Source organism: Dictyostelium discoideum (genome assembly GCF_000004695.1).
Source record: "Dictyostelium discoideum AX4 chromosome 1 chromosome, whole genome shotgun sequence".
Classification (NCBI taxonomy): Eukaryota; Evosea; class Eumycetozoa; order Dictyosteliales; family Dictyosteliaceae; genus Dictyostelium; species Dictyostelium discoideum.
In genome coordinates, this window is record NC_007087.3 from 3,397,920 (window position 1) to 3,407,919 (window position 10,000).

A 10,000-nucleotide genomic window follows, 5' to 3' on the forward strand; every position below is an offset into this window, starting at 1 on the left:
TGTTCCAACTTTATTACTTGTACGTGCAACATCATCTATCTCTAATTGGTCTATCTTTCTTCCATAATATTCCAATACCATTTGAAGTGATGCATCACCACAGTTGTATTGTGTTTCTTGTCTATGGTATGGTACATTTGGTATATAATATGATGTTGGATATGCAATGGTGATACATACTAATGTTGCAAAAAAACAAATAAATAATTTAATTGATTTATTCATTGTTATACAGTTTTTTTTTTATTTTTAAAAAAGAAAAAAATAAAATAAAAAAAAAAAAAGGCACCTTTTTTAACTTTTTTTTTTTTTTTTTTTGATTTTTATTTTTTTTATTTTTTTAAAATAAAATTTTATTTTTTTATTTTTTTTTTATAAAAATATTTTTTTCTTTTTCTTGCTCTTTCTTTTAAAAACCTATATTTATAAACTTTTTTTATTTTTTTACTTAAACAAAAATAATAACATTTAATTTAAAATTTTTTTTTTTTTACCATTTTTGGATCCAAAAATTATATATAACAAAAAAAAAAAAGATTAATGTTATTATTTTTGAGTTTGGTTGTAGTTTAATTTGTTTTCAATCACTATTTTTGATTTTTTTTTTCCCCTTTGCCCAAAAATTTCTTTTCCCAAATTTTGAAAAAAAAAAAAAAATAAAAAAAATAAAAAAAAAAATAAAAATAAAAAAAAAAAAAATTTTAAAATGAAAAAAAAAATAAAAATAAAATAAAAAAAAAACAAAACAAAAAATCAAAATAAAAAAAAAAAAAAAAAAAAAAATTAATTTAAAAAAAAAAAAAAACAGACAAACTTTCTCTATTTTTAAAACTTATTGTAATTTACATTCAATACATACATATATATACATATATATATATATATAAAATAATATAAAATAAGCATTTATAATTTTAATATTTATTTTATTAAAAAAAAAAAAAAAAAAAAAAAAAAAAAAAAAAAAACAACAATAACAATAACAATAACAATAACAATAACAATAACAATAACAATAACAATAACAATAACAATAACAATAACAATAACAATAACAAAGATTAACAATGACAGATGATATAGTTTTTGAAAATATGGTGATAGACGATACAATAGTAGAAGAAGAAGATGTTGAAATGGTAATTATTTTATTATTGATATTTTATTAATTAATTTATTGATATATATACACATAATCAAATAATTTATTAAAACGTTTTTTTTTTTTTTTTTTTTTTTTTTTTTTTTTTTTTTTTTTTTTTATTCATTATAGAAATACTATTTAAAAAATAAAAAAGAGTTTGAATTTTTAGCAAAAGAGATGTTATCAGGTAAAAAGATATTATTCATTACAGGTGCAGGTCTCTCTATTAATTCGTATGTAAAATTAATTTTTTTTTTTTTTTTTTTTAATATTTCTCATTTTACCAAAAAGTCGACTTTTTTTTTCGTTGAAAAGTCACATTAAATGCTAACATAAAAGATCTTTTTTATTTTTTCTTTCTTATTTATAGTGGTATTTCAGCATATCGTAATACAAAGAGTAAGTTTATTTAAATAAATTTTTTTTTTTTTTTTTTTTCTTCATTCCTTTATTAATATTAATATTTCCGTTTCTATTTTTTTTTTTTTTTTTTTTTTTCTCTCTCTCACATTCTCTAGCTAGTGTATGGTCAAACTTTATTACCGAATGGGGTACAAGAAAAAAGTTTGAACAAGACCCAGCACAATTTTGGAATCACTTTTGGTTAAGAGTATGTATTTATTAAAATAAACATTTTAGCAAACAAAAAAAAAAAAAAAAAAAAAAAAAAGATAAAAATCTAACTCTCAAAAAAAAAAAAAAAAAATTATTTTAATAATTAGACTCATGAAAAGCAAGAATATCTTGATGCACTACCAAACAGTGGTCATCTTGCAATTTCAAATTTTGTAGAATATTTAGGATCAAATGTTATTACACAAAATGTTGATGCACTTCATTTGAAAGCAAAAGTACCAATAGAGAAATTGGTGGAAGTTCATGGTAGAATTTCATTATATAAGTGTATTACCAAGGGTTGTAGATTCGAATATGATGATACTATTGATAATATTGAAATTGGTGACTACTCAATCAATGGCACAACAATGAAACAAGGTAATCTTGAAATCACTCCTCCACTTTGCCCAGAATGTAAAAAACCAATTTTACCACAATCACTTTTATTCGATGAAAATTATTCTTCTCATCAATTTTATAATATTGAAAAAGCAATGGATTGGATTCAAGAAGCTGATATTTTTATTTTTATTGGTACAAGGTATGTTTATTAATTTTTTTTTTTCTTCTTTTTCTGAATACATTTAATTTTATATACTAATTTTTTTAATTTTTTTTTTTAGTTTTTCAGTTGGTATTACTGAAGAAGTTATTTGTCATGCTCAAAGTGAACGTAAAAAAATGTTTAACTTTAATATATTTAAAGAAACAAAGATATCAGGTTTAAAAAGTATTGTTGGTAAAAGTGAAATTACATTACCATTATTAGAGAGACAATTACTTTATGAAGCTCAAAAAAGAAATAATGGTAAAAAACAAATTTGGTATGGAAATACTATCAAAAGAATAGTCTCTGAAAATTCAATGTTATTAAAAGAAGCAATGTTAAAAAATGATACAAAATCAAGTGTAAAAGTGTAAATAATAATTTGTAAAGGAAATAGTATTTAAAATAATAAAAGTAATAATGTTAAAAGAAGAAACCATTTTGGAAATAGAATATTTTTAAATTAAAAAATAATAATAATAATAATAATAATAATAATAATAATAATAATAATAATAATAATAATAATAATAATAACATTAATAATAATAATAATAATAATATAAAACAAATGAAAATAGAATAACTAATGGTACCAAATGAAATTTAAAAAAAAAAAAACAATAACAAATAATAAGAATAATAATAATTAAAATAATAATAATAATAATAATAATTGGTTGTTTTCCTTTTTTTTTTGTGTGGGATTCAAAAAAACAAATTTGTAAAAATACTCAATAAACAATTCAAATTACTTCAATATTTTATTTTATTTTTTTGTTTGTTTAACCTTTGAGATTTATTTTGGTTGGCGACTCAATTTTCCTATTATTATTATTTATGAAGTGTTTTTATCAAAATAAAAGAGAGAAAAGGAAAAGCATAAGGCAAGATGGTGGGTGTAAATTAAGCATTTTATTTTACTTTTTTTATTTAATGTGGAGAAATAATTTAAATCAAAATAGAATTGGAAAATTAACATTCAGATGATTCATATGAGGAAGAAGACCAAGACGATTATGAAACCCATTCATTTGATTCTTTTGATCAAACTTGAGATGACTGTGACGAAAATAATATAGAAGATTCATGTGAGCAGATGAAGAATCTGAAAATTTAAGTGAAAAATGGTAATAATAATAAAAATAATAACTATTTTAGAATAAAATAAACATAGACTTTTTCCTTCACAAGGTGGAGTTTTTAATGTCGGGTTATCTCACTAACAGTTTATCCCCAAGTCATATTACTTTTTTTTAATAAATATAATAGTCTTAAAATCTATTTGAAAATCAGTTTTGTTTTAATAATTTTTTAAATAAAAAAAATAAAGAAATAGTAAAAATAATCTTTTTTAAATTATCAATTAATTTTAAATTCTAAATTCTTTTGCCACTTAACTTTTTTTTTTATTTTTTTTATTTTTTTTTTTTTTGGTTATTGTTTTTGCTCGTTTATGTTATTATTGAACTAAATTATATGTTTTTTAAAATTAAAATCATTTTATTAAAAAATCTTCTTTTTTAACTTGGTCTTCAATATTATTTTTCACTAAATGGCTATTATAATCGAAATTTTATTTAAATCTATTCACATATCTAATTTTACTTTTAATGATTAATTTAATTTATAAACAAATTATTGTTAAAAAGATGAAAAAAAAAAAAAAAAAAAAAAAAAAAAATAGATTTAAGACTTTTAATTTTAATTTTTACAGATTTTTTTTTATATAACTTTATTTGGATACTTTTTTTTTTTTTTTTTTTTAATTTGTAATTTTTAAATAGTTTAATTTTTTTTTTCTTTTCTTTTTTCTTTTTTTTTTTCTTTTTTTTTCTTTTTATAGTTTTTATGATTTCTTTTTTTTTTTTTTTTTTTTTTTATTTGAAACTTATTTAAACCCTCTTTTCTATTGTAAAAAGAGAATCAAAATCGTTACTTAAAAGATTGGTCCTCAAATTGCAAATAATATTTAAATATTCGCTTATATAAACTTCGAAAGAAGCTGGTTGAAAAGGTGTAGTTGGTATAGTTGAAATTGTTGGTGTTGTTGGTGTTATTGCTGTTCCTTCTTTTGTTTCATTATTAACCGCTGGGATCAATGATGTTTGAGGTAATGGTAAACTTGGTGATGAAATAATTGTTGTTGTTGTTGTTGTTGGTAGTGGTGGTGTTATTGTTGGTGTTGTTGAAATTATAGTTGGTGTTAAATTATTATTATTATTATTATTATTATTATTATTATTATTATTATTATTATTATTATTATTATTATTATTATTATTATTATTATTATTATTATTATTATTATTATTATTATTATTATTATTATTATTATTATTATTATTATTATTATTATTATTATTATTATTATTATTATTATTATTATTATTATTATTATTTTTTCTATGATGGTTATGATTATTGTTATGGTGATTATTATTATTACTATTATTATTATTAGTATGATGATTATAATTATTTGTTTGTTTTAAAAGATCTTCTAAATGGTTTAAAAATAAGTTTGAAATTGATTTATGTTTTTTTATATATTTAACTAAAGTGATTTGAAATTCAGTGGGTTTAATTTTATCTTGAGTAAAAAATGTTTCTCTAAAAATTTGATCATAGGAACGTTCAGTTGCCAATCTTCCTTTGGCCAATTCATGACAATATCTAAAAATACCTCTTCTTACTTGTTTTGGTTCAACACATAAAATTCTACCTGAATCTAAATCATTCTTTGCTAAATGATAATTTCCGAAAATACTAATAACTTGGACACTTGCTTTTTTATTATTGTTTGATGATGATGATGATGACGATGAGGATTGCATTAAACTTGGTAAAGTTGGAGTATTTGGTGCACTATTTGAATTATTATTTTGTTGTGATTTATTATTATGATTATTATTTTTACCATTATGATTGTTGTTATTACTATTGTTATTATTATTATTATTATTATTATTATTATTATTATTATTGTTATTATTATTATTACTATTGTTATTATTATTATTATTATTATTATTATTACTGTTATTACTGTTTGGTTTATTTGATGGATTCTTTAATTTTTGAATTAAACTTTGATTCCAAATTGAGTTATTTAAATTTGAATCACTTTTGTTATTTGAAACATTTAATGGTGGATAATCTTCATGACCCAATGGTTTACTGTTATTATTATTATTATTATTATTGTTACAGTTATTATTTTTTTGTACATTTTCTACATTTTTGAAAGAGGAGGACGAGGAAGTGGATAATGGTGATGGTTTATTGTTGTTAAGATTTGATGTTGTGGTTGAGGAAGTTTGTTGTTGTTGTTGTTTTTGTTGGTGGTGGTGGTGGTTTTGTTGTTGGTGTTGGTGTTGGTGTTGTTGTTGTTGTTGTTGTTGTTGTTGTTGTTGTTGTTGTTGTTGTTGTTGTTGTTGTTGTTGTTGTTGTTGTTGTGATGATAATTTATCTAACTCTAAAAAAGGTGGTGGTAAATTTGAAGGTGAATCAGTTGGTTCAAGTGTTGGTGATAATGTACTAGTTGTACTACTTGAATCAGAAAAATGATCTTCAGTTGGTGAAGAAGGAGCGCTAAGAGTTGAAGAAGATTCTACAATGAGTGTTGTACCACTAATACCTTTTGATAGATCTAATGTTGGTATTGATGAAGAGGAATTTGATGAGGATGAAGTTGAAGATTTCTTTAATTTCTTTGGAGATAATAAAGACGATGATTTTTCAGAGGAACTTTCATCTTCACTACCACTACTATTATTGCAACTACTAACATTACTACTACCATTTACACTACATCCATTTACACTACTATTGGTTTCTTCATTTTCACTAACTTCTGATTCTGCTTCATTCTCACTAGTTTGATTGGAATTATTAGTTGATAAAGAATGTATTGGAGTTTGTGGACATGATAAAGATGGTTGTTTATTTGTTATTTGTTGATTTGTTGTTGTTGAGGTTGTTGATGTTGAGGGTGTTGATGATGATGATGATGATGATGATGTTGTTGTGGTTATTATTGTTGGTAATAATGATGATGATGATGATGATGATGATGAAGTTGTTGGTGGTGTTATTGATGAAGATTTCATTGTATTTGGTAATTGGTGAGCCATTGCTATAATGTAATCTATATTTTGAGGATATTGTGGAAGAAATTGTTTATAATTTTCAATTAAAGGATCTAAAATAATATGGAATGAATCCAATGAAAAGGCATATGCTCTATGTATTTTTCTTATGAATTTGATATCGATATTTCTTGAATTTTCTCCCTCTCCACCACCTAAACTAATTAATGACCAATCATCTTCCATTACAAAATTATTATTATTATTATTATTATTGGTATTGGTACTGGTATTATTGGTATTACTACTATTGATATTTGGTGATGATAATATTGGTGTAGTTGTTGCTACTGTTGGTGAATAATTTGAAGATTGTAATGATGGTGATTGTGAAGGTAATGGTGATAATAATGGTGATTGTGAAGGTAATGGTGATAATGGTGATAATGATAATGAAGAGGTAATTAATGGGGTTGATGGGGTACTTATACTACTATTACTATTATTACTACCACTACTACCACTATTATTATTATTATTACTATTAATAATATTACTATTTGTTGAAGTTAAAGGTGTTGAAGTTGGAGTTGAACTATAATTACAAACTTTAACTCTTTCCCTAAAAAATCTTTCAAATACATCTTTTTTTGAGATGATAATACCAGTTTGACGATAGACTTCTCTAGCGATAATAGTTTCTTCCAATTCCAAGAGATGAGTGAAATTGGTTCTTCTAGAGAGGAAAAAACAAAGATCGATATCATTGAAATCTTGTGGTATTCTACTCTTTGAATTTGAACTAACGATCATACTTGCTGTACTTCCAACCAATCTAATACCAAGTTTTGTTAATGGTATACCCTTTTTAGCCAATTCATTCAATAATAATGATAATAGCTCTTCAATCGATAAATAAATTGTAATCTTTTGATCCATCGATGTAATTTGATTCTTTTGTGATAATATCTTTAATAATAAATCAATTCTATCCCTAGATAATATTCCAAAAGCTGCATTCTTACATCCATTAATTTTCTTTTTAGTTGTATGAAATGAATAATTTGAATTATTATTACTACTACTATTTGACGATGATGATGATAATGGTGTTGTTATAGGTGATTGTGCCGGTGATGGATTGTTTGATTTGTTTTTATTATTATGGTTGTTGTGGTTAGTATTATTTGTTGTTGTTGTTGTTGTTGTTGGTAATGATAAGGTTGGTGTTGTAGTTGGTGAGGGTAATGGTGAAGGTGATGGTGATGGTGGGATAACCAATGGTGTTAAATTCACCACAGATATTACATTTGATGAATTTGTTAATGGTGAACCTGTATTACTGCAACTACCACCACCACTGCTACCTGTAGATTCATCAGTGTTTTCATTGTTATTATTATTATTATTACAATTAGTACTTGATGATTGTTGTTGAGGTTGTTGTTGTTGTTGAGATTGTTGTTGTTGTTGTTGTTGTTGTTGGTGTTGTTGTTGTTGTTGTTGTTGTTGTTGTTGTTGTTGTTGTTGTTGTTGTTGTTGTTGTTGTTTCCCTATATCCTCACTACCAACACTCTTATTCAAATTGTTTGATTTATTTTCACCACCAACTATCCGATTACCATTACATTTTTGGTGAGAAACATCTTTATTATCAAAGCTACTACTACTGCTACTCCCACTACTATTACTATTACCACCACTACTTATAATAGCTGCACCACTTTGATAATCTGTTATAAACGAATTAAATAATCCTTTATCAATCGATTCCATATTTGCATTTATAAGAAAAAAAAAAGTATTTTTTTTTTTTTTTTTTTTTTTCTAATATTAATATTTGATTGGTAATTTAAACGATTTTATTTTTTTAAAATGAAAAAAAAAAAATTTATTTTTAAGTTTTTAAATATAAAATTTCTATCGTTTTGTGTTTTGTGGTTTGAGGGTGTGTACCTTTAATTTTATATTATTATTATTTTTTTTTAGTTTTTAGTTTTTTTTTTTTAGTTTTGTTTATAAAATAAAAATAAAAATAAATAAAAAAAAGAAAAAGAGGATATTATATGTTCAAAATAAAATTTAATATATGGTTCCACGATGATATAATAGAAGGAAACAGTGTTTTTTTTTCAAGTTGTAATAATCATAAGCTTTTTCACTTTTTGGTTTTTTTTTTTTTTTTGTTTTTTTGATTTTTTTTTTTTTTTTTGTGATTTTTTTTTTTATTTTTTTTTTATTTTTTTTTTTATTTTTATTTTTTTTTTTTTTTTAGAATTTCCCTTCAATCACAAAAATTTTAAAAAAAACCCAACTATGAATTATTATTAAATATTTATGATATTTTATTATTATTTTTTTTTTTTTGAGAAACTACAATAATTGATTTTCAACAATCCGAATAGATTTATTAATGATTTTTTTTTTTATACTCCCTTTTTTTTTTTTTTTCTTTAATTTGTTTTTTTTTTTTTAAAATTTTTTTTTTTATTTTTTAAAATAAAATTTGTGGGTTTTTTTTTTGTCTTAGGACAAAAAGAATAATAATTTATAAAAATCAATAGAGCTAATAGCCCATAGGTTTTTATTTTTTTTTTTTTTTTTTTATTTTTAATTAAAGAAAAAATATTTTTTCAATTATACACATTAATCCAAAAAAAAAAAATTAAATAAAATAAAATGAAATAAATAAATATATTATTTGTTGGTATATTTGAATATTATGTAAATTTTTTTGTTTTTTTTTTTTTTTTTCATATTTTTTTTTAAAATTTTATATTTATAATTATTTTTTTTTTTATTAAAATTAATGGTTTTTTTGGAAAAAAAGATTTTAGGGTAATGGTTTTTTTTTTATTTTTTTTTTTATTTTTATCTTTATTTTTATTTTTTTTTTTTTTGTGATATAATGAATTATGAATTTTATGATTACCTATATAGTTTATGTTAATGTACAAATAAAATTAATTTTTCTAACAAAATATTTTCTCCAATCTTTTTTATTTTTTATAATTTTAATATCTTTTTCTCAAAAAAAAAAAAAAAAAAATTAAAAAAAATTAAAAAAAAGAAATAATAGAGGAGCACTTTGTGGTAAAAAAAATATAAAAATAAAAAAATAAAAAATTATATAAAGTTAAAATAAAAATTAAAATTAAAATAAAATTAAAATAAAATTAAAATTAAAATAAAATTAAAATTTATAGATAAATAAATTAATAAATTTATAGATAAATAAATTGAAAGCCTAATTTAAAAAAAGTAAAAAAAAAATGAAAAAAATTAAAAAAAAATAAAAAAAATTATTTGTTTGTTGATTTACTTTATATATATATTATTTTAGATAAAATATTAACAGTTAAATTTTAAAATTTATTTTTAATTATTGTGATATCTTTTTTATTTTTTTTTGTTTAATTTTGGTACCCAAAAATAAAAAGGAATGCATAAAGTAATTTAATAATAACAAAATAATAATAAATTAAATAATAATAATAAAATACTAACACTAATAATATTATTTATAATTATAATAATATAATTACTATTAAATAAATATTCAAAAAGAGTATTACTATTATATTTTATTACCAATTAGAG

At 20.8% G+C, this 10,000-nt stretch overlaps 4 protein-coding genes across 4 annotated transcripts in view; 2 read left to right on the plus strand and 2 right to left on the minus strand.

Moving 5' to 3' along the window:
- DDB_G0269716 (hypothetical protein) overlaps nt 1–225 on the minus strand; it is a gene marked incomplete at both ends in the record, with an annotated part of 1,141 nt that extends 916 nt beyond the window's left edge. The window contains one exon of the mRNA XM_641128.1: nt 1–225. This exon is cut by the window's left edge and continues 515 nt beyond it. Coding sequence (XP_646220.1) covers nt 1–225 — 225 coding nt within the window.
- Nucleotides 226–1,067: 842 nt separating this feature from the next.
- On the plus strand, nt 1,068–2,683 carry sir2E (NAD(+)-dependent deacetylase, silent information regulator protein family protein; the record flags this gene model as incomplete). Its single annotated transcript, XM_641129.2, has 6 exons — nt 1,068–1,139; nt 1,274–1,377; nt 1,515–1,543; nt 1,663–1,754; nt 1,867–2,303; nt 2,386–2,683. The coding sequence occupies 6 exons, from the start codon at nt 1,068–1,070 to the stop codon at nt 2,681–2,683; spliced, it is 1,032 nt and encodes a 343-aa protein (XP_646221.2).
- Nucleotides 2,684–4,204: 1,521 nt separating this feature from the next.
- Nucleotides 4,205–8,176, minus strand: DDB_G0269718 (hypothetical protein; the record flags this gene model as incomplete). Its single annotated transcript, XM_641130.1, has 1 exon — nt 4,205–8,176. The coding sequence occupies one exon, from the start codon at nt 8,174–8,176 to the stop codon at nt 4,205–4,207; it is 3,972 nt and encodes a 1,323-aa protein (XP_646222.1).
- A 99-nt stretch (nt 8,177–8,275) lies between these two features.
- Nucleotides 8,276–9,069, plus strand: DDB_G0270930 (hypothetical protein; the record flags this gene model as incomplete). Its single annotated transcript, XM_641131.1, has 5 exons — nt 8,276–8,348; nt 8,390–8,414; nt 8,451–8,568; nt 8,967–8,980; nt 9,021–9,069. The coding sequence occupies 5 exons, from the start codon at nt 8,276–8,278 to the stop codon at nt 9,067–9,069; spliced, it is 279 nt and encodes a 92-aa protein (XP_646223.1).
- Nucleotides 9,070–10,000: the final 931 nt, after the last annotated feature.